We start from the raw sequence: 24975 nt of genomic DNA on the forward strand, positions 1-24975 counted from the left end.
CACACACACTCACACACACACACACACACACACACACACACTCTACTGTACTGTAGAGGGGGGACACACAGAGCAGGTAGACCTCACACACACACACTCACACACACACACACACACACACACACTCACACACACGCACACACACACACTCACACATGCACACACACACACTCACACATACACACACACACACACACACACACTACTGTAGAGAGAGGACAGGTAGCGCTGAACTCTTCTGACTGACCCTGAACTGTGTTCTTTACTCAACTGATATTCTTTATATTTTTCCTCCCTCTCTTCCTACCTCTCGTCCTCCCTCTCCTCCTCACTTCTACCTCTACCTTTTCTACTTCACACTTGTTCCTCTCATCACTCCATCTCTCTCTCTTTCTCTCTCTCTTTCTCTCTTTCTCTTTTTGTCTCTCTGCACCCCCTCCCCACCCCAGCTGGATAAGTCGATGGTGCGTCTGCGTCAGCTGAAGCGTCAGCTGGAGGAGGTGGAGGAGGACAACTCGCGCTCCAACGCCCAGCGCAGGAAACTCCAGCGTGAGCTAGAGGAGATGAGTGACAGCAGCCAGACCATGACTAGAGAGATCACCACGCTACGTAGCCAGCTCAGGTACACACACACACACACAAACACACACACACTGGACCTTGACCCCGAGAGATCACCTCGCTGCGCAGCCAGCTCAGGTACACACACACACACACACACACACACACACACACACACACACCACCATGACCTGAAAAATCACCTCGCTACGCAGCCAGCTCAGGTACACACACACATACACACAAACAGACACACACACACACACACCGACCATGACCTGAGAAATCACCTAGCTACTCAACCAGCTCAGTTTCTCACACACACACACACCTAGCCATGACTCGAGAGATCACCTTGCTATGCAGCCAGCTCAGATACTTGAGCAGACATACCAAACTAATCAGCTAGCTCATGGATGGAGTTATCAAATTTTGTAGGGTTGTCAAACGATTCAGTTTTTCTTGCGATTAATCACAGAATTTCTATAGTTAATCACATATTTTATCACATGATTAAAATTCTATTATTTTACATTTCTAAACATTCCAGAAGTCCATATTAACAACGTAAAGCCATTTTACCAGTGTATCTTGATTGGGAATCAAATGAAAGCAAAGGATGTTACTTTATGAACTTAACTTTAAGACATTTGATTAATTCAAATACATTTTAACAAAAAATGTGCATCAAATAAATTTAAACAAAAAATGTGCATCGGGCCTGAAGTAACACATTGTATTCTTCAGAAATATAGCTGATATAAAATGAAATAAATGCTACAGCACAAGTGCATGCACAAAATGTACACACATAAAGGGCATAACAAACAAAAAATACTCCATATAGCCTACAGTATATTCACATCTTTAGAGTTCAGTTGAAAATAAGGAACTTTTCATATTGAGAAATATGCAAAAGTGTATGCAAAATGTTGGCCTACAGCCAGTGGCGTGCACAGACATTTTGGGGGGCAGGTGCTCAGGAGGGGGGGAGGGGGCACTTTTTAGCGCACGTGAAATACTTAATTATAAAAAAAAAAATTACACGCACATGTTGAATGAAATTTGACTTGTGCTGCAATTAGTAAATCAATATACAATTAAGGCAATAAAGAGACCAAAATGTGTTAATTTATGTTGCCTAACAAAACCTATACAACAGAAAACGTTCGTCTTAACACATAGATTTGCAATTGCAAATTCTACCGAAATTATTTGTAGCCTATGTGGTCGTACTCACGTTATCTGTCATTGACTTGGGCTACAGCGTAAAACTTTATCAGGTGTCCAGTCGGCTAAAAATGCTTAGTTGTTTGATGCTGAATGAGACATTTTACTGCACAATAAAATTATTACACGTTGGGCTTAGAGGGCAAACTGTACGATTTTACTTGATCTGTAAGACAATAAAGAGACCAAACAGTACGAGGAGTTATAGTGGACTACTGACTGACATTACATGAATGCAGATGGGCAGTAATGGGGAACTTCCCGTTTCTTCTGTCACAAATAAATTGTTGCCTAACAAATTTGCCTATTTGTATGTGGTCGTCACGTTATCTATCATTGATTTGGGCTACTGCGTAAAACTTTATCTAGCTTCATCTAACTAGTTTATCAGGTGACCAGTCGGCAAAAATGCTTGTTTGGTGCTGAATGAGACATTTTACTGCACAACAAAATTATTACATGTTGGGCTTAGAGGTCAAACTGTAAGATTTAGCTTGATCTGTATGTTACCTGGCTGATGGGGCACGGGAGAAGCAGCCTGTCAGCGACCATGCCTGCTATCTGAAGACGCGTACGTGCCCTGCGCGCGACCGCGCGAGTTCACGTGACAAAGGAAGAGAGATAGGTCGGGTGTGCGTGCGCAAGGAGGTGGCTCATTTCGGGGCATTGTTTCAGTCGTTTTTAATTGCTCAGGTTTTCAAAAGATCATTTCAAAACCGACCTCAGTAAAATCTTAATAATATTAATAATAAAAAAAAAGAAAAGAAAAAAACAAGTTTCAAAAGGGCATTTTCGTTGATAAAGGGCAAACTTCCTAGTGCTTTAGCACCACCTAGTGTCTATGTATGCACGCCTATGCCTACAGCACATTTCAGTGAAGTGCTAACAGAAATATTCAAAGTTCACTCTTGCTAACAGAAATAGCCTAGTCCATTAACTATGTTCAGTTCACGTGTAACAGTGTAGGAGTGTAAACAATGTTTACCTCGTAGATTATAGCTTAAACTTGAAGTGCTTCGTGATATTTTAATTTCATGTGGACTGAGCCAACACCGGAGCCGAGATGAGTGCACTGTCACTTGCCACGCACATCAGCGCCGAAGTTTTTAACTGGCAAACACTGGATGAACAATGGATTGTATAGAGTGGCGCCCGACAAAATAGAACTGAATCGTGATTTTGGCGATGGCAAAATGCGATGCTGGTGTGCAGAGTTGTATTAAGAACAACAGAATCTAATGTAGGCTAATTGAATGTTGAAAGCCGAGTGTGCCGCACTCATGTCACTTGTGAGTTAAGAACTGCGTTGGTGTTTATTATCTCCATAACTTATCTCCATAACAACAGGAGGAGGAGGGCTAGGCAGAAGCCTACTACGAAGTGTCTGTGACAGTTTGAGAACAAGAAACATCAAATGTGGTGCATCAAAGGGTCAAAATAGTAGCAGCCAAATGGGATTGTTGACAACAGAGCAAGTGACAATGTAAAATAATAAAATAATGGCACGTGATTAATGTGATTAAAAAAAATAACGTGTTATGCGTGGTCCTTAATCGCATCACGATTAACACGTTAACGGTGACAGCCCTAATGTTTTGTTGAACATGAAGTCAAAAAAAATATCCATCTCAACTTTAGATCAAGCCAATGAACAGAGGCCAATGGCCAAAGAAATATCCATCTCAACTTTAGATCAAGCCAATGAACAGAGGCCAATGAACAGAGGCCAATGGCCAAAGAGAAAAGGAGACACATTCTCATTATCTGTTTATTTCATGAACATTTATTTTTCACTTATTTACTCACATTATCATTTGTTATTATTTACTTACATTATTGTTTATTTACTGTGAGAATGTGAGTTGTGCGTGTAATCATCAAGAGTTGTGTGTGTCCATGTTTAGGTGTTGGTATAACTGTGTGTGATAACATTTGTGTGTGTGTGCATCTGTGTTATTCATCCACCCATCCATGTCTGATATCATTATGTCCATGTGTGTGATAACATTTGTATGTGTGTGTGTGTGTGTGTGTGTGTGTGTGTGTGTGTGTGTGTTTCATCCTCTCATCCATGTCTGACATCATTATGTCCATGTGTGTCTCTCAACTCAACTCAGCGTGCCAGAATGGAGACCTGAAATGTAGGTCTGTATGTGTGAGTGTGTTTGTGTGTGTGTGTCTGTGTGTATGAGAGAGACACACCTTTATGTGTCTGGTGATTTGAATGTGATTGGGTATTTACAATCTGGGTCTGTTGGTTCCTTTTGGCCAGGTGAATATTTCAGAATACAGCTGACTCTCGATTCGATCTGGCCTAGACTGGCTCTAATCTGGTAATCGGCTCTCTCTAATTTGTCCAGGGCCTCACCTGGCTCTAATCTAGCCCTATACTGTCCCTAATCCAGCCCTAGACTGGCTCTAATCTAGCCCTAGACTGACTCTAATCCAGCCCTAGACTGGCTCTAATCTAGCCCTAGACTGGCTCTAATCCAGCCCTAGACTGTCTTTAATCTAGCCCTAGACTGGCCATGATCAGGCCACGGTTTGGTGCAAATCCTTCCCAGGATCAGCTGTTATTGGGATCTGTGCTGTTTCCTGGCAAACTCTGTGTCTACTCCTAACACTCTTACCTGAAGCCTCGTCACATCGCTGTCAAGTCAAGTCAACTTTATTTATAGAGCGCATTTCATACACAGAGGTCATTCAATGTGCTTTACATAAACAAAAGCAAACAGGAATAGTTGATAAAAGCATAGAAGGGCAATAGTCAAAGAATAGTTTAAAAAGTAAAGAATAACAATAAAATAATAAGAATAAGAATAATAAGAAAACATAAAAACACACAAGGTAATAGTACATAAAAGCATAAAAGGGCAATAATTTAAAAGTGTTAAAAAAGTAATTATTAAAAAAACAACATAGAAACAATTAAAATTAGCTGAAAGACTTTCCCAGATTTTGAAATGTAAAAAATAAGTGATCAGTTAGCAGAAAGCATCTGAGAAAATGTTGGTCCTAAGTCTAGATTTCATCTTGACTCCGAGCTGTGTGTTAGTCAAATCAAGTTATTCGAGTTAGCAAGTCAGGTGAAGACAGCAACTGAGCACAAGTAGCCTGCATGATGTAATCATGATGTAATCAGTTAACCCAGACCAAGATGAAGTCCATATATGTGAATGGTAGGGAAAGTAAGAGCTCAATCTGGGTCTCCAGTCCATGTGAACAGAACTAGCCCTGATCTGACTCTGCTAAAAAGCAGCAACATTGAGAGGATCTCCCCACAGCTCTCCTCTCTCGTCTCTTCTCTTCTGCTCTGCTTTCCTCTCTTCTGCTTTCTTCCCCTCTCCTCCTGCTTCACAGCCTGCCCTTTTGCAATCAATTCCAAAATAATCCAATGCTGTAATCAGTGGTTTCCTCTCCTTGTGAGTTTGAATGTGAAGCAGCTGCTTTTATTCCACCAATAGTAATCCCTGTATAGTGACTAGACTATATAGATTTAGGTTATACTTTAGTTTTCTTATACAGTTATTGTTGTTTCACAGCTACTGTCGCTCAAAATAGGCTTGTTACTCAGTAGGCTAAGTTGTTTACTCAGTAGGCTAAGTTGTTTACTTGTTTAATAGTTCCTTCCTGTAGCCAGTTGATTTTAACTCTATAAATGGCCCTTTATATCTGATGGATGTGATTTACGAAGGCACCTCCTGTGACTCCTCTAACTGTACATTGTCGTTCTTTCCCTCCATCTCAGACGCGCTGCCCTGCCCCTCTCCATGCGTGCCGGACGGCGTGCACTGGTGGACGACCTCTCTCTGGAGAACTCTGACTCGGAAGAGCCCCCCGCCTCCCCCACCCCATCCACGGGCCCCCCAGGAACCCCCACACCCTCGGAGCACAGCCTGGGGCCCCCGCCCCCCTACACTGTCAACGACGCCGAGTGAGAGAGGCAGGCCCACCTCCGCAGTGCCAGGCCCGCTGCAGGACAGAAACGAACCGAACCCTGCGGCAGCCTCCACGCCACCAGAGGCAAAGCCGCAGTCAGACAGACGTCAAAGGCCAATCAACAAAAGAAGAACCCAATTCGGATTCAAAAACAGGCGCAAGATTAATTGGTGGCAGTGTAAAATAATGACATGACAAAAAGAACTACAATTTGACTTCTTGGGGGACTACACCTCCCAGAGGAACCCAATAAAGCCCGGTGGTAATGCAGTGCATTAGGCGCCCAGTGGCAGCACGGAGACAGCTTCTCTACCTAAGCGCTTGTTCAGTCCTACTAAGCGTCTCTAAGGGCAATCTGCATGTTTATTAAGGCAATCAGCTGTACAAGTGATAACATGGTCATACTTCATCTTAAAAAAAGAGTCCAGGGTCCCGTGAAAGCAGGCTGCCCTCTCAGTATTACGTGTTCACCGCGGGCCTGAGAAATGAGTCATTTATCTACCTGAACCTGTACCTTTTCTCTTTCTCACTTTCATAGAACTATGCGTCTTCTTGACGCCTATCAGTTAGATGAAGAAGCAGAAGGAATTTTCTGTTTTAAAAAATCCACTGAAGTATTTATGAGCAGGATCGAAATCAATTTGTACGAAAATTTTATTTGGAAACCTGAAACGCACATGTACGGTATTATAAGCCATAATGCACTGGCACTGCATATTGGTGCAAATGTAGGTCAGCTGAGTGAGTATGTGAGAAAGAGAAATAAGAACACGTTTACTGTGATAAAGTTATATGCATAAACCAATAACAAAGCCAAGAGTTACTTTATAAGAACATATTCTGGTAATATTGAGCCTAAGTCAACTCTGGAACTACAGTATATATAGATGACCATATGGCTTCCCTCGAGCGCTTTCATGTCGAGCATATAAACTTGTTTCTGCTGTCTTCACCCAGTGACCACGGTAACGCATACTGAGGCCTCGTCCATTAGATAGGATAGGAAGACTAGGTACTGTAGAGGGACAGGTCATATAGATAGATCTCTAGCTAGAATAATTCCTTAACATATGTCTTAACATAACCGCCTCTCATTCGGGCAGGCAGGATCAATGTCATTCATACGTCAGTCAGTCTGTGAGTTTTCTAACCCAAGGTACAATGTGTGTATTTATTTATGCTTTCTGTTCTTCTGTGTCTCTGGGCTGTGCTGACGTCCTCTAGCATAAGATCTGCCTGAAGTGTGCTGCTGTAGCTTATCCTCCAGGGCGGCGCTGTTAGATGCTGCTGTCTGGGGTAGGGACAGGAGGGAGAGGGCAGTAGAATCCTATCAGGCTGGGGGTCACAGAGCAGCTCGGTGGGGATTCGGCTCGGCACAGGTGTGTGGTGAGGCAGGTGAGGTGACCCTGTGGAGGTGAGGGATCTCTGCTAGTAGGTAGGGAGGGAGGCACCCAGCCTGAGAGACTGATTATCAGCAGGAGATGATGACCAGGATACGGAGAGCAGCTGACTCCGGAACTGATATGGCTCAGATCAGGGCCACAAGATCCGGATCTAATGCAGTTCAGATCATGCAGACATACATGTAACCAGATGTTAGGGCCCATACATGTAACCAGATGTTAGGGCTCATACATGTAACCAGATGTTAGGGCCACGTCCGTCCCAGACTCCATTCAGACGTGGCCCAGATGTGGGCATAAGGTATGAGCTACACCAGGCGCGTAACTGAAACGTTCCGTTCGCGACGCGTAAAATCCATTTTAGATGAATGGTCTATTTTTGTTCGAAAGTACGCCCCACTGTCACGTCTGGTGTAGCTACTTCCATTGATTATAATGGAAGCTAATTGTTGCAGCAGACGCAACGCGAACGGAGCGCTTCACTTACACGCCTGGTGTTGCTCAGCCCTAAGGCTCCCCAGAGTCAGCTGCTCTTTGTTGTAGGTCAGTTTAAGGGTTTGTGTGGATCGAAAATCTAAATGTCAAAATAAAGGTCTGAATCTTTTAATAATCTGTATCAGAGACTGCTAGCCATTCTCATTACAACCATATCATAAATGTAAAGGTCTTGTTCTTCTTATCAAACGGACGTAATGTACAATGTAATTTTTTTAATGATGTAAAATATTTATGGAGTAAAGCTTTTTTTGTTTTGTTTTGTTTTACCAAATATCAGGCGCATGGATGAGAAAAAGGGACAAACAGATAGACGACGGTAGGATAGACTAGCGACTGTAGACTAGTGTGGCATTACTGGAGATGTATAGAAGAAAGATTCTAGTTCCCATTTTGGAACATCCTTTGCTCTTTCCATGCAAAAGCCCCCTTGTTTTTACCAAGTGTTTTCATAGAGGTCACAAAGACCCTCAGTGCTCATTTCCTGCCTCGATGAACCCTGAATGGTGCCCCTCTCTGAGCCGGAGAGATAGAGTAGCTTTATATATGTAGGTTAGTGACGAATGTTTAGTACTTCATGCCCAGCAGAGAAGGAGAGTAAGAAAGACCCACGTTCCTGATTGTGTAAAGTTAGAAGGGATAAGACTGTTCTTGGCACATTAATGCAATGTGTTAGCTTTAACTGGTGACAAGAAGTCCTGATTGTGTTATCAGTTCAAGCATGCTGGCCTCCCGCTAGCCCCCTGTCCATGGCTCTACGCCTCTCGATTGTCATTCCTATCCATTTACTCAGTCCTTGAAGCTGTAGCATTTTATTCCTTTTACATGAAGTCACAACATATCAGACAGTGCTTCATCAAGAGTGACTCTCTTGTCAGCTTGTTTCCTTTATTATAAATTAGATTAATTGAATGGTTCTCCCTGAAGACAGCCCTTCATATCTTTAGGCAGGGGACAGTCAGGGCCATGTGTGTGTGCTGGCCAAGGCTAAGAGTGGTCTGTTTCACTTCAAATTCCATTAAAACTGTTCAACTGCAGTTGCCTCGAGTTGATATGAGCCTGACCTTTGACCCCTGGCTCAGTGTGTCTGGGGGACGAACACAGTAGTGTCACAATAGTCTCAGAAGGAGCCTTATAGGCCAGCATCACATCATAGGCCCAGGACTGGTCACTGCCACAAGGCACTTTGTGAGTGTAGACAGTTCCCCCTAATGAGAGGAGGATGAAGTGCATTAATTGATCTCTACTGTAAAGCTTTGCACTAAAACAAGTGAAAGTGTTGTGGCAACGCTTCTGTAACCTTTTCCTGTGTCTTATGTTTTAATGTTATCCTGCTTTACTTTGTACAGCCCGGCCCAGTTCTTACTTTGTGTCAAGAATGTCTGATCGCTGAAATGGACACTCGTCGTACACACTCATGGACAGTGGAGCAGCCCTGGTATGGGTCAGCTTCATTGGCGTTCGATCACTGGTTTATAATGCAGTGTACCATGATGTAATACTCTGATTAAAAGTTTTTTCTCTGATTTGGTCTGCGTTTGTAATTTGGTGTGTACAATATGTGTGTCATCCTATAGAAAAGCCCATGGCTTTGTTTTATAGTTAGATGCAGTCCGTGGTTGCAGTGAAAGGCTGTTAATATTTGAGCTCAATGTTGAGTGGCTGGAGTTTTTTATGTCTTGGTATTGAATCTGTGTTTCTCATAGTTCATCACTTTAGAGTTAAAGGGCTGAAAAGAAATGTGCTGAATTAGACAAAGAGTGTGATTAGAACCGGACCTTTAACTAAGCCATCAGAGCAGCTAAGCCACTGGTTTGACTGTAAAGGTTAGGATTACGTTTGACTAAGGGGTAGAGTTAGTCAAGTAAACAGGTTTGACTGTAAGGGGTTAGTGTTAGTCAAGTAAACAGGTTTGACTGTAAGGGTTAGAGTTAGTCAAGTAAACATGTTTGACTGTGAGGGGTTAGTGTTAGTCAAGTAAAGAGGTTTGACTGTAAGGGTTGGAGTTAGTCAAGTAAACAGGTTTGACTGTGAGGGGTTAGTGTTAGTCAAGTAAACAGGTTTGACTCTAAGGGGTAGAGTTAGTCAAGTAAACAGGTTTGACTCTAAGGGGTTAGTGTTAGTCAAGTAAACAGGTGTGACTGTAACAGAGTACACTACACATACTGATGAAACATGCACCTCATGTACTGTAGGTCATGAATAAATATAAACAACAGTGGGATAACACATTTATTAAAATATATAAACCCAATAAATAACTTAACCAAGTTGTCTGCTTTAGTGCACTTTAAGGCGACACTGGAAGAAGATAGGCCACAGACACATACCCAGACATGACGCATGTCCAATTGCACATAGAACACCCAGCCGTGCTAATGGAGCTCAATGATACCTCAATACATGACATTTCTTGTTTCACTCATATTTCCTTTAAAGCTTCACAAATTCGAGAAGACAAGTTTGCTACATAAAAACACTACAGAAATTAAATTACATTTAACATAGTTTCAAATCACATTTAAAACTGGTCTTTCTCCATCCAAGTTCATAATCACTCAAACTTTACACTGCAAAATCAGAACTTTATCAATCCTAACTAAAATGCAAATGTTAAGCTGTGCTAAATATGTGAGGCTAAGTGAAAACCACAGGAGCTTTTCGTTAGATTTATGCTCATCTCCTCCTCCATGATGTCACTAAATAAGTCATCATTGAGGGGTGGGGTTGCAACCTGACAGGGCCGTGGTTGTGGTGGAGGGGCGGGGAATGACACTGCCACACCCACAAAGGGAGTTGAACAATGAAGAGAACAGCTGCTGGACCACAAAGAGGCGTGGTCATTCTGCAGGCACAAGCTCTGCACACCTGGGAGGGGACCATGAGCAGAGTCTGTGAGTGAGATGGCCAGTGCAGCCGATGCCCCTGATCTGTGGAGGTGTTCAGAACAAGAAGGATATCCCGCTACTTGAATGCATGTAGCACTTGCCTCTGTGGCCGTGTGTTGTGGCTGAGGGACGTCACCTGGCACAGCTGACCTTAAGCCGGACGGGACTTCTACACAGCCCGTAATGTAGTCCCACTGTGTTGAAACTTCGTCTCTTGACTGTGAAAGTGATTGACTGTCTGAATTGTATGGTTCAGCCAGCGTAGTAGCCCTGGTGCCTGGAGGTGGTTTTGAGGCCTCTTTGGGCTTGTCTACCCAGAATTCCTCACCAGGGAGGCTGCTCAGACTTGAGCTCAGGGTTGCCCCCTGGTCTTTGATGGTTACATTTCGAGAAGAGCAGATTTCATCATAGTTGTAGCCTTGATCTTGGGTATCACTGAAAGGATGGTAGCCATCATGGTGGTCCACGTGAAGCTCTTTATATGGGAGATGTCTTTTCTCTGGCTCACCTTCATAGCCTTCTGTACCCTCTCCACATGTCAGCAAATAGTTTAAGTGATGCAGAGGGCCCCTGGGTCTGGTGATGTCCATGCCTCTGGCACCATAGAGGTTATCAGACCTGTCCTCAGGGTCATGGGTCAGACTGGCCCTCTGGAGGCCTCGTTTCTGTGTCTCCTCACCTTTAAAGATGTCAGCTGTGTGAGCGCTACTGTTACTCCCAGTGGTTAAGTATGAGTCTTCATCTTGTACCCCATAAATGCTGACTTGTTGCTTTATAATGCAGCCATTGCTCTGAGTACTTGGAATTGTGCCGCCATCTTGGACCCTGAAGGGTGACCCTCTATCAAAATAAGAACTCCAGGGAGTTGCCATGGTGATCTGTGAGTCTTGGGCATCCTGTTGGTCACTTCTCTCCTCCTCAGAGTCAAAGAGGTCCAGGTTGCCACTGATGTCCATCTGAAGGTCACCAGGGTATAGGCTGGGCTGTTGATTGGGGGTCCGATCTGAGCCTGTGAACATCTGGATCCCAAAATCCCAGGTGTTCAGAGAGAGGGGAGGGATGTTCGGCGAGGATGACCCAAAGTCACACATCGCCCCGTCCAGGCTGGGCTGAAGAAGAAGCTCTTCTGACACGTCTGGAGATTTGGGGGTGAGTGGACGTGAACTTGTACTCTGAAAGTTACTTGTGCTGTCCAGCCACTGGGAGAGGTCATCCACCTCTAGCATGTTTGTCAAGTGGGGCGAACTACCTAGACCAGTCAAAGCAGAATCACAGTGGGTATCTTCACAGGATGTGTCGGACGGATGTGCTAAGGTGTGATCTGATGGCTGGCAGTCTGTGAGTGTTTGGTCACGTGACATAGTTCCACCTGCAGTTGTAGTACAATGAGGGGCTGTCAGACTTTGGCTGCTATAGTGAATGCCAGGGGGATGGTCTGGAAGGACTGTCTCCTCTTCTGTAGCGTCAGTGTGAGTATCCAGGACCCACAGGTCAGCAGCTGTCTCGGGGTGACTGACACCATCTCCTCTCTGTGGTGAGGAAACTGAGATGTCTGGTGGATATAAAGAACACATAAAAAGCTCAGTCCCTGAAATTAGTTTTATGAAATTATTTTGAGAAATTATTTTGAGAAATGGGGTGGACAGTACCTGCTTTGGATGCTTCAGGTGAGTGGTTATTGGTTGGCTGGGAAGGAGAAAGGGAATCTGACTGGTTGTTTGATGAAGAAAACAGGGCAGAGGACAGCTGGTGATTGGCTGCTTCAATGTCAGCAAACTTCCTGTGAAGAGTGCACATCTTGTAACTTCCTGTGAAGTGAGCGCATTCCACAGCACTAATGTCGTATAGGCCTTAAGTAATGAGTTCATGAACGTTTCATCTAAACTAACATTCTACATCAAAGAGGCAAGTTGGACTTAAGGTGAGATGTCTCCCATGTACCTCTCCCCTTCTCTCTTCCTGTCCTTAGTATATCTTTACCTTTGGATCATGTTGTGGAGGAACCTGCGGTGGTTGACCTGTCTTTTGGAAGGTCGGTTCTTCCGAGGCTTCTGCAGAGTCCGCATCATGTGACATGCTGCCGAGGTCACAAAGGTGAAAAGGTCACGGCCCCAGGGCCCCCCATGCTCAATGGCAGGATCAAAGTTCATACTGCGGTATGAACGCATGGCTGTCAAGGGGTCAAAAAAGAGGTCTGTTAGAAAAGACAGGAAGAAAAGATGTGCCTGACCTTATGCAGTGGGTATGTGCACGTGTGTAAGATGACCAAGAATTCAAGTGTGGCAAATATGTTTATAATGAAATATATTTCAATTGAAATTTTTCAAATGCCATTTCCAAAGTTGGGAGTTTTGAGTGACAGCTGCATAATAGTTGTCAGCCAACACCTACACAAGCTAGTCGGATAGCATGACTTGATAGCAGCATAAGCATATGTTTTCACTGAAGGGTGCTTGATTAAAGTGTTTTTTTTTTAATTACATTATGATAAGCTCTATTAAAATGTCCAGCTTATGTGTGAGTGTGTGTGTGTGTGTGTGTGTGTGTGTGTGTGTGTGTGTGTGTGTGTGTGTTTCCAGCATTATGTATCATTAAATATGGATTTACACCGGATAAAAAAAATGATAATTCTTAGTTCATCTAAGAATTGACACAAAATGATGCTAGCAATATGCTTATTATATCTATTCTGATGCATGCATCCCACTTTAAAATATGCAAAGTTAGTTATGTTCTTGTCTCCTATATGTAAACACACAGATGTGGACATATTCTGCATTATGATTCAGCATGCAGCAACACAATACTAGGCAGGTACATTTGTAGGCAAGGGTCTCTAAGGGAAATGCTGAAGCCAATCCAATCCCAGTCAAGACAAAAGTTCAAGCAAAATGCCTGTTGCCAACACAATACAATATAATGTATTTTATATTTACATTGCACATGCACACATATTTCTTAAAATAGCTTACCCGTGTTGACTGTATCCTGTGTTTCTTGCCCTGAGGGATGCTGTCCTGTTAAAATACCCAAATCATTCAGTCTACAAGAACTTGTTCCAGTTCAGCTCAAGATAAAAAACTTTATTCTCATGTAAAAAAGAGAAAATGCTCATCCACCTTTCCTATCTGTGTGTATGGATGCATGCATGGCTGGATGGAGGCATCAAGCAATGTCAATGAACGCAAGTGAATGACAGGAGAGAAAGAGAGAGAGAGAGAGACAGGAGAAACAGAATGGTGAATATGAGAGGAGAGAGAGGGAGAATGAGAGGTAGGGGTGGTCTTGGTTGGGAGTGGGGGGTGTTATTGATGGTTAATGGAAGGACCTCTCTGTGGACTGTGCTTCAATAAAGACTGGAGCTCACAATGGTGGTGGGTGGCAGGGGAAGTGGGAGAGGAGGTTAAGGCAGAAAAGGTGGCAATTAAAGGGAAGTCAACTGGCCATACACGAGTGGGCAGCCACTGCATTGTCAGAGTTCTAAAGACCGCTTGTTAAACAGAGGTGCTCTGAAGCGCACCAGTCGAGATGTTAACGGCATTAACGAGTCCTTAATTGATCAACTTAAACTCTGGCCCTAATTAGCGCATTCTCCCACCGGAGAGCTCACCCAGTTGCTACACACAAATTGCCCCGGTGTCACGCCACAAGTCCCATCTGTGCAAGGATGTGGTGGAGAATTAGCTTTGTATCGCCTCAGAGGAGCTGTTGAGATGAAAGTCTCATCAACGTCACAAAGCAGACCTGTCACAGGCAGAAAGGTCGCCAGACCACAGATTTACCTCCAACCTGGGATTATTATTTCTTCATGCAATGAAGACATCTGTTCTTCACCTTCTCAAATCAATTGTAAGAAGTTTAATTAAAGACTATTCATATGTATCATGTATATATAGCTCATTCCAGTTACAAAAGATATATGTCATTTGATGCCACATCCCTTCAGCAGCAGCTGGTAAGACTCCGACCAAATGTCACCATCAGCTACAATCATTTGCTCTGGGACCAAATGATTCATATTTATGAGGGGGGAAAAACATTTACAGCAGTGTGTGCACACTTGTTCATTCTAATATTGTTCTAGAGATATTCAAAGAGATATTTCAACACAAAAGGCTAGACACACCAGTGTCTTGTAAATGTGTTATAGAACAGGGCTGGTTGTGACCGTACCACCTTCTGACTGAGAAAGCAACCTGAGAACCACTGCTGAATAGAAAATGATTTCCACAGAAACCGCATCATTTAATCATATAATGCACAATGGCAGAGGCCACCTGCAATTCTTTCACAGACCACCAGTGGGCCTCTGGTTGAAAACCCTAAGATAAACCCATTGAGGCATTGTTTTTGCTTGCCTCCAATCCCCCATGGTGCGCCCTCATGTGGCCATGGAGTGTATGACAGAGGGCAGTCGGTAACCCAAGGAGCGAGGAGTGGCCTCTGGTGCACTATATTTACCCAGAACACACATGTGCTCACACAGCTGCCTTGACCTGAAGGAGCAGCCACCAATAAACACATAACATCTTCCTCTATGAGACACTCTGGATGTGTGTGTGACTGTGAGCGTGTACACAAGTGTGTGTGAGCTTGTGTGAATGACTGTTGGCACACTGTCACACATGGTGTCACACAGGTGTTTTATCGGTGAGTTGCACAGGTGTTTTATCAGTGTAATGTGTTTATTAAGAGTATGCTGATGCCTTGTATCATGAATCGTGTATCCTTCTATGTAACACTCTTAATAATCTAATAATCAATCACTCAATACTGCTTTAATATCACAGCAGTTAACACAGTCGTAGTGTAGCCTACATTATGTCTGTTGATATAAAATGTATTCAGTTTTACTTGAGTGACAGTTTGTTGCAGAATGCCACTGTTAGATTATTTGACCTAAAAGCAGTTACTGTGTCCCTGAGTGGGACCCATTTGAACAGCTTGTTCATAGGCAGCTGACCAGCTGTATATTTCTCAGCTTCCTACATTAACAGCTTATACCTTATCTGACATGCTTTGGCCTGCCTTGGCCCCTTAGAACTTTGATCAACATATCACTCAGCTGGTAAGGTCTCCACACTCATTGGCTGAAAACTGTGAAGGCCCACCCCTGACTGTTCCTCAGGCCCAATAGGAGAAAAATCTGATTTTCTACACGTGTTGCCCTGTCTGAACACAGTCGGTAAGGGTAATTTGTTTTGTCTCATTTTTTTCTGTCCATTAACCAAATGCTAGAATTGACCATCTTAGAATTCATCAAAAAAGGCTACTGAATAATTTCTTTTGACTCTTTCTGTAAGCAGACATCATGAGCAGAGCCTGGGCTTTGTTCAGATCCCACCCGTACCTCAGTAACATCACGGGCTACACGGCTCTGTTTGCCTCCGCCGACCTCATTCATCAATGCATGCTGGGAGGACAGCAGGTGCACGCCAGCAGCCCGCAGGGACAGCGCGCTGTAGCAGGGGACCGTGAGACAGGAACCGTGTCTCGCGATGCCCCTGTGTCTGGCATCAACTGGAGTCAGACTGCTCGAGTGGCACTGGTTGGGTTCTGTTTCCATGCCAACTTCAATTACCACTGGCTGAGGGCATTGGAGAGGATGTGGCCAGGGGGCGGAGTCAAGCGAGTGACCCTTAAAGTGGTGGTGGATCAACTAGTCGCAGCCCCTGCCACCATCAGTGCATTCTTCATAGGTATGTCCTCATCAAACAGCTGCTATATGTCCTACACAACAATCCCCAATACACCACCATCAGTGCATTCTTCATATGTCCTCATCAGCCAGGTTTTTACACAATAATCCCCAATATAACACATGAGCAAAACATCTCACAAACCTTAATCATTTGTTAATATATGCATCCCCTATATTCAACAATATATGCAACACTGATAAGGCTATGAGACATTTCGGAACATAATTAATGCGCTTGCTCCCCACAGGCCTCAGTGCACTTGAAGGGAAAGAGGATCCTTTTGAAGACTGGAGAAATAAATTCTGGACCTCCTATAAGGTAAGCTAAGCTCTGTGAACTGACAAAACACAATCAGACAGCCATATGCACAGTGTACACACCACCCAGCTACAAAACGAAGCTAAAGCTACAGTTTGGAGTTAAGAGCACTGACTAGAACACAGGCTTCTTGTCATGTATCGAAATCGAAACTTGATTTGAATTGAATGTTAATATGTAAGGCTGAGGTGTCCATAGTGCATCCGTGTGAATGTGAGCCAAATCTTCTCTTCTCTTCCAGACTGGAGTGGTCTACTGGTCTACAATGCAGGTAGCCTTATAATCACAATCACCCAATAACAAATGAGTATTTTTCTAATTAGCCACATCATATTATTATACATTTAATCTGTTATGCTTGTTTCCTTCTCTCAGGCTGTGAATTTCTCTCTGGTCCCGCCCGTGGCACGCACAGTGTTTGTGGGAGGCGTTGCTCTTACATGGACAGTTTTTCTTTGTCATTTTCGCCAGCTTAAAAGTGACTCTGAGCCTAGTTCCTCCTCCTAGAGCTTTTGAAAAATAACACAAGACAGAGGGACCAAACGTATCTCCTGAAAGACCACTAGACCATAAATAAACATACAGGATGATGTTCATGCATTAAAGAGGTATTTTCAATGAAATTGATGCTAAATCTGTTTATCATTCAAATATTTTTAAACTGCAAATAAAAATGCGTAATTGTCTTTACTACCTGGATCTATAAAACAGCCTAAGCCATCTGTACAAAGACTTAAAGGAGAATTCCGATGTGATATTGACCTAAAGTGTATTGAAACATGATACTGAGTGTGAGCATTATGTCTCAAAGCCCATCTCGGCTTGTCCCCTGCACTCCAAAATCTGGCTAGTTAGCCCGATGCTACCAACAGCTTTTTCAATAGTGGTGCTTGACATCGGGCTAGCCATGCAAATAAATCACTGTTTTACACTCATTTCACGAGGGCTCAATGTATCTCCACACTTCATTGGTAGACTTCGAGGGGCCCTGACATTTAAAACAAGACATTGAGAACTTTGAAAAAGCACTGGTAGTTTACTTACAAGGCGATTTATACAGACAGTATCTTCCACGAAGTTTGGCGTTTGCAGCCATCTTGAATTTAGTCGCGATAAATTCGAGCAGCAGTAAGAATGAACTGGTATGATAAAGGGATCAGATTCCAAAAATAATTCAGTGGAAATGCATGGATTCCAGTTTCTTCCAGTAGCAGCAACTGGAATCCCATGCATTTCCACTGAATTATTTTGGAATCTGATCCCTATCATAGCTGTTCATTCTTACTTGTTGCTTTCGAATTTATCGTGACTAAATTCAAGATGGCTGCAAATAAACTTTGTGAAGATACTGTCTGTATAAATCGCCCGTAAATAAACTACCAGTGCTTTTTCAAAGTTCTCAATGTCTCGTTTTAAATGTCAGGGCCCTCGGAAGTCTACCAATGAAGTGTGGAGATACATTGAGCCTCAGAAATGGATGTAAAACAGTGATTTATTTGCATGGTTAGCCCGATGCCGAAGCACCACTATTGAAAAAGCTGTTGGTAGCATCGGCTAACTAGCCAGATTTTGGAGTGCAGGGGACAAGCCGAGATGGGCTATGAGACATACGTTCACACTCAGTATCATGTTTCAATACACTTTAGGTCAATATCACACCGGAATTCTCCTTTAAGGCTGCCCACAATCAAAGTTGAATTGTACTTTACAAATCCCAGATAATATATTTCCTGTATAAGTGACCATGTTTGCTGTTTGTGTGCTAGTGTATTGAGATGTCAGAGTGCTTTGTTAAATTTAATAAAGGTCAATAAACTCACAAGTCATAGATTTTTTACCTGTATGACTTTGATTAACCCCATTATCAGCTGAACTTGGACTTTGATTAACCCCATCCATAGACACTTCACCTCTGCTCTGTTCTTTCAGTCACATACAGTTTTATATCATAAGTATAAGCTCAAGAGAGACTGCCCAGAGATTTTAAAAACAAGTGGGTAAGTGGGAGGCACACAGAAATACAAATTCATTTATTTAATTTCTTACCCTACATTACTAAGTCCCACAGCAGCAACACAAAACGAGCACAGTTCATATTAGACCTCAACAGAGTAGGCATGACATAAACAGAACTGAAAGTGTAACCAACTTTGAATCTTGAATTAACTAAATCCAAATTGATTTTAATGATTCTGTGTCATTCCATTGGCCATGTGTCCTCGAAGCACATGTCTATGAGTCCCATCACATGGTTATTCTCCAAGATAAAGCAGGGAGGTCACAGCTGCCAAGACTGCTACTCCGCCAGCCACGACCACCCCGACAAAGTAGCCAAAGTTCTTCTGTTTTTTGGGGACGTCTTTAGGGGCCTCCGTCTGTAGGTGTGGAGGCGTATCCTCCTGGTGGATGCCTGTGCCGTGTGTGGGTGCGGGTGCTGGTGCTGGTGTGGAGGGCTCTACGTGACTGACCTCCAGGCCAGAGCAGATGCTCTCCTCCGTGACGCTGCAGTCCAGCATCTCCTGGAGGTGCTCGGCCACCTCGGCCACACTCTCGTCGGGAAACATGTAGTCGCACACACAGAAACCTGCCTCGGGCACAGGGGCAAACACTCTGAGGGGCAAACACTGCTGTCCCTCTGCAGCCCCTCGGTCTTCGGCCTGATCCATGTAGAGGTCGTCGAAGAGCATGTCCACCCGACAGGACACAGTGTTCACGATGTCCCTCTTAATGGCCTCCATGGCCTGGCCGGCTTTTGGCTTATTGGAGTGGACGTAGGCCCTGCAGGACACCTGGCCTCTGATCACCACAGAGGGACTGGGCTGGGCTGCCACACACACGCTCGACTCCAACTGGGTCTCCATAGGAGGGAGGAGGACTTGCGCCTGGAATTTCTGCTGGCCGAGTTTAGGGTTTCTCTTCTGTCCAGCCACCAGCTCTGCCTCAGGGGCCATGACTTTGCCATTGATGAGACAGGTGCTGGCTATGATTCGCTTGGCCCACCGCTGGAGTCCTTCCTTAATACTCTTGTGCTTTTCCTCTGAAGACCTGTCCAATACTGGGAGACGAAGGTCCAGTCTAACGGAGCATGTCACTACTGGCCAGCTGGAAGACACGCCACTCTGGTACTTCCAATCTGCTGGTTTAGCTGAGCTCTTTGGATCTTTCACATCGAACGTTTTGCAAACGACTTTACGGGTTTTGGAGCAGATCTGAAGGGCGACCCTCTCCGTGACATCTTCATCTGTGCCATCCCAAAGCGTTCCTTTAGTTAAGTACTTGTCAACTGCGAAAACTAACTTTCGCAGGGTATTCATGGCTTCTTTAGACAGCTCTGGAAGAACGATCATGAACACACCAAGCACAGACAGACCACCAGGTAGCATTCTTGATACCTGTTTTGCATGCTCAGTCACCCACTCGATATCAACATCGTCCAGTGCGCCGCTACTGCTTTCAGTCCCTCTCTGCGGTGTCTTAGTAGGCAGTACCACATAGTCTCTTTGGGGTGAGGACTGACCAATTAATAAGCCAGTAGTAAAGGCTGCACTGCCAGCCTCTAAACTGGAGAAATATTTCTCCACTACAGCCTCAACAACATAACCTCTTCCCATTTTCGATTAGTTTTGCTGTACAGCTGTGAAGTGACACGTACTTATTCCAAACCCCAGCTGGTTTTTAGCATCTCTAGAAGCACACCGGAAGCATATAAACCTTTGGCCAATCGCAGAAGCGTTAGAACAACACGTGATACAAGTGGCCTCTGTGATCTCGCTGTATTCTTTATCGCGAGACCGAAGCCCTTCCTTTTCCCTTTTCACTTCGAGTCCAAGATGGTAGGCATTGCAATACATCTATTCGTCATTATATGATTGTAAAATCCATTGCCATCTGATGTATTTTACGAATTTTTGCTGCTTAACAAAGATGTTGGGAACGTGTTGGTGTCTTTGGGTTTAATTTAAGGACGTATTATGGTGAAACTGTGCATTTTGACAGAATATTACGCGGCAGTCTAGGCTACTTCTTCCATCGCGTTCACCGGCTTACCAAGTTAAAGATTCAGACAAAAAGCTTAAACGTTCTGCCTTTCCTCCACATTCGGAAGTGCGAGGGTTTTGCCGTGTCTGTGACATTAAATTGATAGGGCACTCATAGTTGTCCCACGTAAATAAATCGGCTACATTGCAAATTGCATGCTAAATATGCTACCTAACGCTAGGCTAAAGTAAACTCGTGTTGTGTGCTGGCAGCATAGTATGTGGTGGAACTGTATTAGAATGGGTAGTGGGATATCCGTGTAGATCTGAACAGCGTATAAAACTTAGTTTGAGTGGCCAGTTTATAAGCGTATAGCGTTACCGTTACGAAAGAGTGTGTTTAATGGAGTCTTGCTTGCCTAGCGTTGGCTAACGTGGGTCTGAACTACTTGGCTTACTAGCCATCACTTTTGGTTAACGTTATGTTAGCCCACCGCCTATGTTCGAGTGCTTAACGTTTTACGTTGGTCGGTGTAATAAGTGGTTTCAGCGGATATACAATGTTTATTTCTGTGACATATGAAATCTAATTTTATTTCTTAAAATCTGAACTGCTTTTCTTGCGCAGGGAGTTGACATCAGGCACAACAAGGACCGCAAGGTTCACAGGAAGGAGCCTAGAAGCCAGGATATTTACCTGAGGCTCCTGGTCAAGGTGGGTGAATTGTGTTGGATCTATGCATGTTAATTTTTGATGTTGGCTCGAATGGTTTTGAAAAGTCACTCGTTGTCATGTATGGGACCATGTCATCTGTGGTATTGAAGGAGCTATTGTTCATATAGTTTGTTCTACTGTGTGTCTAGTGGGCTGAAACATGTTGTAAATTATGTGTGCACACTTTTGTCTTTGCCATGACTGCATGAGTGTGTGAGTAAATTGTTGTGTGACTGGTTGTAAGTGCGTGTATGAGGCAAGCAACACTCTTGCCTGAACTCTCAATACGACTGTGTTGTAGTCCTAACTGTGTGTATGTAATGTAGCTGTACAGATTCTTGGCTCGCCGTACTGATGCTCCCTTCAACAAGGTCATCCTGAGGAGACTCTTCATGAGTAAGACCAACAGGCCTCCCCTCTCCCTGGCCCGTCTGGTGAGTAGTCTGTTGTCTGACCCATCACTGCTTCAGCCTAGCCCCACAGCTTACTGCCGCTTCCTTTTACTTATGAAAATGTGTCAGGCTCATTATTTAAAAGCCCTTTTGTTTTGATTGCTCATATTTTAAGATTGTGGGTTGAATTTGCTCAAGATACTGGTAGTTTTTTAGTGTGGTGACACGGGTGGGTTGTTTGTTTCTTCAGATCCGTCAGATGAAGCTGCCAGGCCGTGAGAACCTGACCGCCGTTTGTGTGGGAACGATCACTGATGACATCAGGATCCATGATATCCCCAAACTGAAGGTATGGAGGTGGGACTGGAGACTGGTGTTTTGTAGAAGCATCTGAAATCAGAGAAGAGATCTTGTCTGTCAATTGAGTGCCTATGATTGAGGACTTGTTTTTACCCTTACTGGATTAGAGTTGAGAAAATGGTAGTTTGTGTAAAGGGTTATTAGATTATTGCTCAGGTCATGTATTTACTGTTGGTCAAATGGCCCCTCCAGCAAAGTGTGCATATGATGGTGCTGGGTTGATCTTGCTAGCGTTACATGTAATTGGCGCACACGCAGATCTTGCATGTGTTGGCACTTGTAATGACCGTTTTCTCAGAGGTCTTAGTTTAGCAAGGTCTTGTTGCTCAGAATCCGTTGTATTGACAGGGCAGTCATGCTGATGCAGGTCCAGGCGTGGGGTTTTGCTCACAAGCAACGGGTTGCGCAAAACAAGTTAAGGTTTCCCCTTAATCTTGACTTAAGACCCCCTTAAAATAAAATCAGTTGCACAAACACCCTCAAGTATTTTCTGTAAAATAGAACAGAAAATAAGAATTATTTAATTTTGAAGACTTAAGCACAGTGCCGGTTGAGGTCCACTGTGTGTTTTTGGTTTTTAGATATGCCTATGCAGTGTTGAGTCTGACCTAACGCCCTCTCTTTCCTCGCAGGTCTGTGCTCTGAGGGTGACCGATGGCGCTCGCCGCAGGATCCTGAAGGCTGGTGGCAAGATCATGACTTTTGACCAGCTGGCTCTGGCCGCCCCCAAGGGCCAGGGCACCGTGCTGCTCTCAGGTGAGTACCTGCGGAAAGGACGCAGTTGCCTCTTAGGTCCTGTCCACGTTAAGCTAGATGCATAGGATTTGCAGGGTCGTACATTTAAAAACGTTGGGGTTGTAGTGTGTACAGGGGAAGTGGAGAGTTTGAGAAACAATGAAATATGGTTGCCATGGCATCAGACACCACCACCACCAACAAACACCTATGGCGTTTCTATATACCTGGCTTGATGGTCACAGTGTGACGTACAGGGCCTGATCTTGGGCAAATCAAATTTTCTATAGTAAACAGTGCACTATAAAACAATCAGGTAGATAGATAGATACCCAGGAAAAAGTAATTAAAGTAATTAAAAGTATATAATATAAAATACACAACTAAGCAATAAGGACAGAAGATTGAGGGATTTTAAAAATTGTATGCAAGTCACCAGTTGTATGCCTCTTTGTTGTTTAACTGTGGTTGAAGAACTGCACTGATGCTTTAAATCAACTTTAGATGCTATTAAGGCGTTGACTGTGGTCAGTGGTTTGCTGAAATGGTGCAGTCCACAGTCAATCTGAGATATAGATGATGCTTTCTAGCTATCCATTTCATCACAACTTAGTGTTGAAATTGCATCACAAAGTTAATCACAACTTCTGCTGAAATTGTTTACCATTTATAAATGAGTAGCTGAGGTTATGTTGGGGGCTGTAGATGGTTCAGTTTAATGGTTGGAGCTTCTGTGTCTGGTTTCTTTTTAGTGTTTACAATTCAGATTTAAAGCAAAATGCTCTGCACTCATTTAAAGGCTTTTCTTGACTGTCCATACTAATTGGTGTAATTGGTAAGGCGTGCGTATTGGTGTGCTATATTCAGAACTTAAGGTTTTTGGCACTGTTCCTGAATTCAGGAGTTAGCCAGGCCATTAATGATTTGGAATTGGATAATTGTAAAATAAAACCAGATGTCACAATCCAGGATATCCTTATCTTTATTCAAATGACAAAAAATCTGACCGGCCGATCTAAAGGCATCAATAGCTTCAGTGTTTTTATTTATCTATGTGGTCATCAACTCTTTTGGCAGTCAGGGTCCAGTGTTTTAACAAATGCAATTGTTCTGTCCTCCCAGGTCCCCGTAAGGGTAGAGAGGTGTACAGGCACTTCGGAAGAGCCCCTGGAACTCCTCACAGCCACACCAAGTGAGTTTGGCCTCCAGACAAATGCTTGTTTTCTTAAAACGTTTACACAGTTGTTTATACAAGCTCTAGTACAGATCAAATTTATTCCACCTTGTTATGTAATCAGTATGGAGGTGTATGCGTCCCAACATAACCGCTCTCTCTTCACCCCCCTCTCCTTTTCCCCACAGGCCCTACATCCTCTCCAAAGGCAGGAAATTCGAGCGTGCTCGTGGTCGCAGACCCAGATGTGGCTACAAGAACTAAAACAATCTTTTTTGTGTTTGGTCTCATATCCCAATAAAGTTTTGGGGGTAAATGAAAAAAACAACATTGGTTTGTCTTTCTTCCATGGGCTTGTTCAATATTTATGACCGCCGCGCATGTCCAAATTTCCGTCAAGGATTCCAGGGACAATGAAAGACCGGGGTAGACGAAACTTGGTGGGCATGTAACCCCATATGGATAGCATGGAACCATCGTTTTTCGTTTTGATCTGTAGCCCCCCCACTGGACTGCACCCCCCGAAAGGAGGGTAGGGCAGGCACAGTTTTCTGTGAATATCTCGAGAACCGTAAGGTTTAGGAGGACCTTTTTTTTTTTTTGTATGTTGATCTAAAGGGGCCATGTCGACCCATTCCATAACCACTCATTTAATGTATAGAGCCACCTAGTTAAACACAAAAAAGTAAAAATGAGGTGTTATGTCGCAGGTATCTGTGACGTAACATAGTCAAAACTGCGAAATTGGAAGTGTAGGATCATTCGACACCCTCTGAATGCATGCCAAGTTTTGTCGAATTCCGTTCATGGGGAGCCACACAATAAATTAATTTGTTACTATACACCAACTGGCCTGTAGGTGGCGGAGGCGGTTTTCTGTGAATATCTAGGACCGTAGGACGTGGGGTCTTAAGGGGAGGTCCACCTTATTTTTTGTATGTTAAAATTAAAAGCAAAAAATTAGGTGGACATGGTCAAAACTACCCGAAATTGAAAGTGTAGTATCATTATGACACCCTCCGAATGCATGCCAAGTTTTGTGAACTTTCGTTCATGGGGCCTTACAATAAAATAATTGATGTGTAC

The 24975-nt window shown here is 43.7% G+C and overlaps 4 protein-coding genes across 4 annotated transcripts in view; 3 read left to right on the forward strand and 1 right to left on the reverse strand.

Annotated features, from left to right (window-relative positions):
• myh14 (myosin, heavy chain 14, non-muscle) overlaps positions 1-9154 on the forward strand; it is a 49462-nt gene extending 40308 nt beyond the window's left edge. Inside the window, exons 43-45 of the mRNA XM_048262114.1 lie at positions 450-622; positions 3909-3932; positions 5540-9154. Of these exons, the coding sequence (XP_048118071.1) occupies positions 450-622; positions 3909-3932; positions 5540-5729 (387 nt within the window). The 3' untranslated portion in view covers positions 5730-9154. The remainder of the gene's footprint in view (positions 1-449; positions 623-3908; positions 3933-5539) is intronic.
• A 5909-nt stretch (positions 9155-15063) lies between these two features.
• Positions 15064-17293, forward strand: si:ch211-120k19.1 (uncharacterized protein LOC563199 homolog). The gene is made up of 6 exons (XM_048262113.1): positions 15064-15166; positions 15558-15701; positions 15824-16215; positions 16466-16536; positions 16778-16807; positions 16912-17293. Exons 3-6 carry the CDS (start codon positions 15828-15830, stop codon positions 17041-17043), a joined length of 621 nt encoding a protein of 206 aa, XP_048118070.1. The 5' UTR covers positions 15064-15166; positions 15558-15701; positions 15824-15827; the 3' UTR covers positions 17044-17293.
• Positions 17294-18551: 1258 nt separating this feature from the next.
• On the reverse strand, positions 18552-20233 carry odr4 (odr-4 GPCR localization factor homolog). Its single transcript, XM_048261071.1, has one exon. The coding sequence runs from the start codon at positions 20145-20147 to the stop codon at positions 18789-18791; it is 1359 nt and encodes a 452-aa protein (XP_048117028.1). The 5' UTR covers positions 20148-20233; the 3' UTR covers positions 18552-18788.
• A 61-nt stretch (positions 20234-20294) lies between these two features.
• On the forward strand, positions 20295-24214 carry rpl18 (ribosomal protein L18). Its single transcript, XM_048260777.1, has 7 exons — positions 20295-20369; positions 21142-21228; positions 21555-21662; positions 21871-21969; positions 22613-22736; positions 23838-23907; positions 24078-24214. Exons 1-7 carry the CDS (start codon positions 20367-20369, stop codon positions 24151-24153), a joined length of 567 nt encoding a protein of 188 aa, XP_048116734.1. The 5' UTR covers positions 20295-20366; the 3' UTR covers positions 24154-24214.
• The last annotated feature ends 761 nt before the right edge of the window (positions 24215-24975 follow it).

Source organism: Alosa alosa, chromosome 13, assembly GCF_017589495.1.
Source record: "Alosa alosa isolate M-15738 ecotype Scorff River chromosome 13, AALO_Geno_1.1, whole genome shotgun sequence".
Classification (NCBI taxonomy): domain Eukaryota; kingdom Metazoa; phylum Chordata; class Actinopteri; order Clupeiformes; family Clupeidae; genus Alosa; species Alosa alosa.

Excerpts from the sequence above, each read along its gene's own strand:
- si:ch211-120k19.1 (XM_048262113.1), top strand. The coding sequence starts at position 15,828 with ATGAGCAGAGCCTGGGCTTTGTTCAGATCCCACCCGTACCTCAGTAAC. Across the intron at positions 16,216-16,465 it reads CATCAGTGCATTCTTCATAG|GCCTCAGTGCACTTGAAGGG; the intron begins GTATGTCCTCAT and ends TGCTCCCCACAG. Across the intron at positions 16,808-16,911 it reads TCTACTGGTCTACAATGCAG|GCTGTGAATTTCTCTCTGGT; the intron begins GTAGCCTTATAA and ends TCCTTCTCTCAG.
- odr4 (XM_048261071.1), bottom strand. The coding sequence starts at position 20,147 with ATGGGAAGAGGTTATGTTGTTGAGGCTGTAGTGGAGAAATATTTCTCC.
- rpl18 (XM_048260777.1), top strand. Across the intron at positions 22,737-23,837 it reads GGGCACCGTGCTGCTCTCAG|GTCCCCGTAAGGGTAGAGAG; the intron begins GTGAGTACCTGC and ends CTGTCCTCCCAG. Across the intron at positions 23,908-24,077 it reads ACTCCTCACAGCCACACCAA|GCCCTACATCCTCTCCAAAG; the intron begins GTGAGTTTGGCC and ends TTTTCCCCACAG.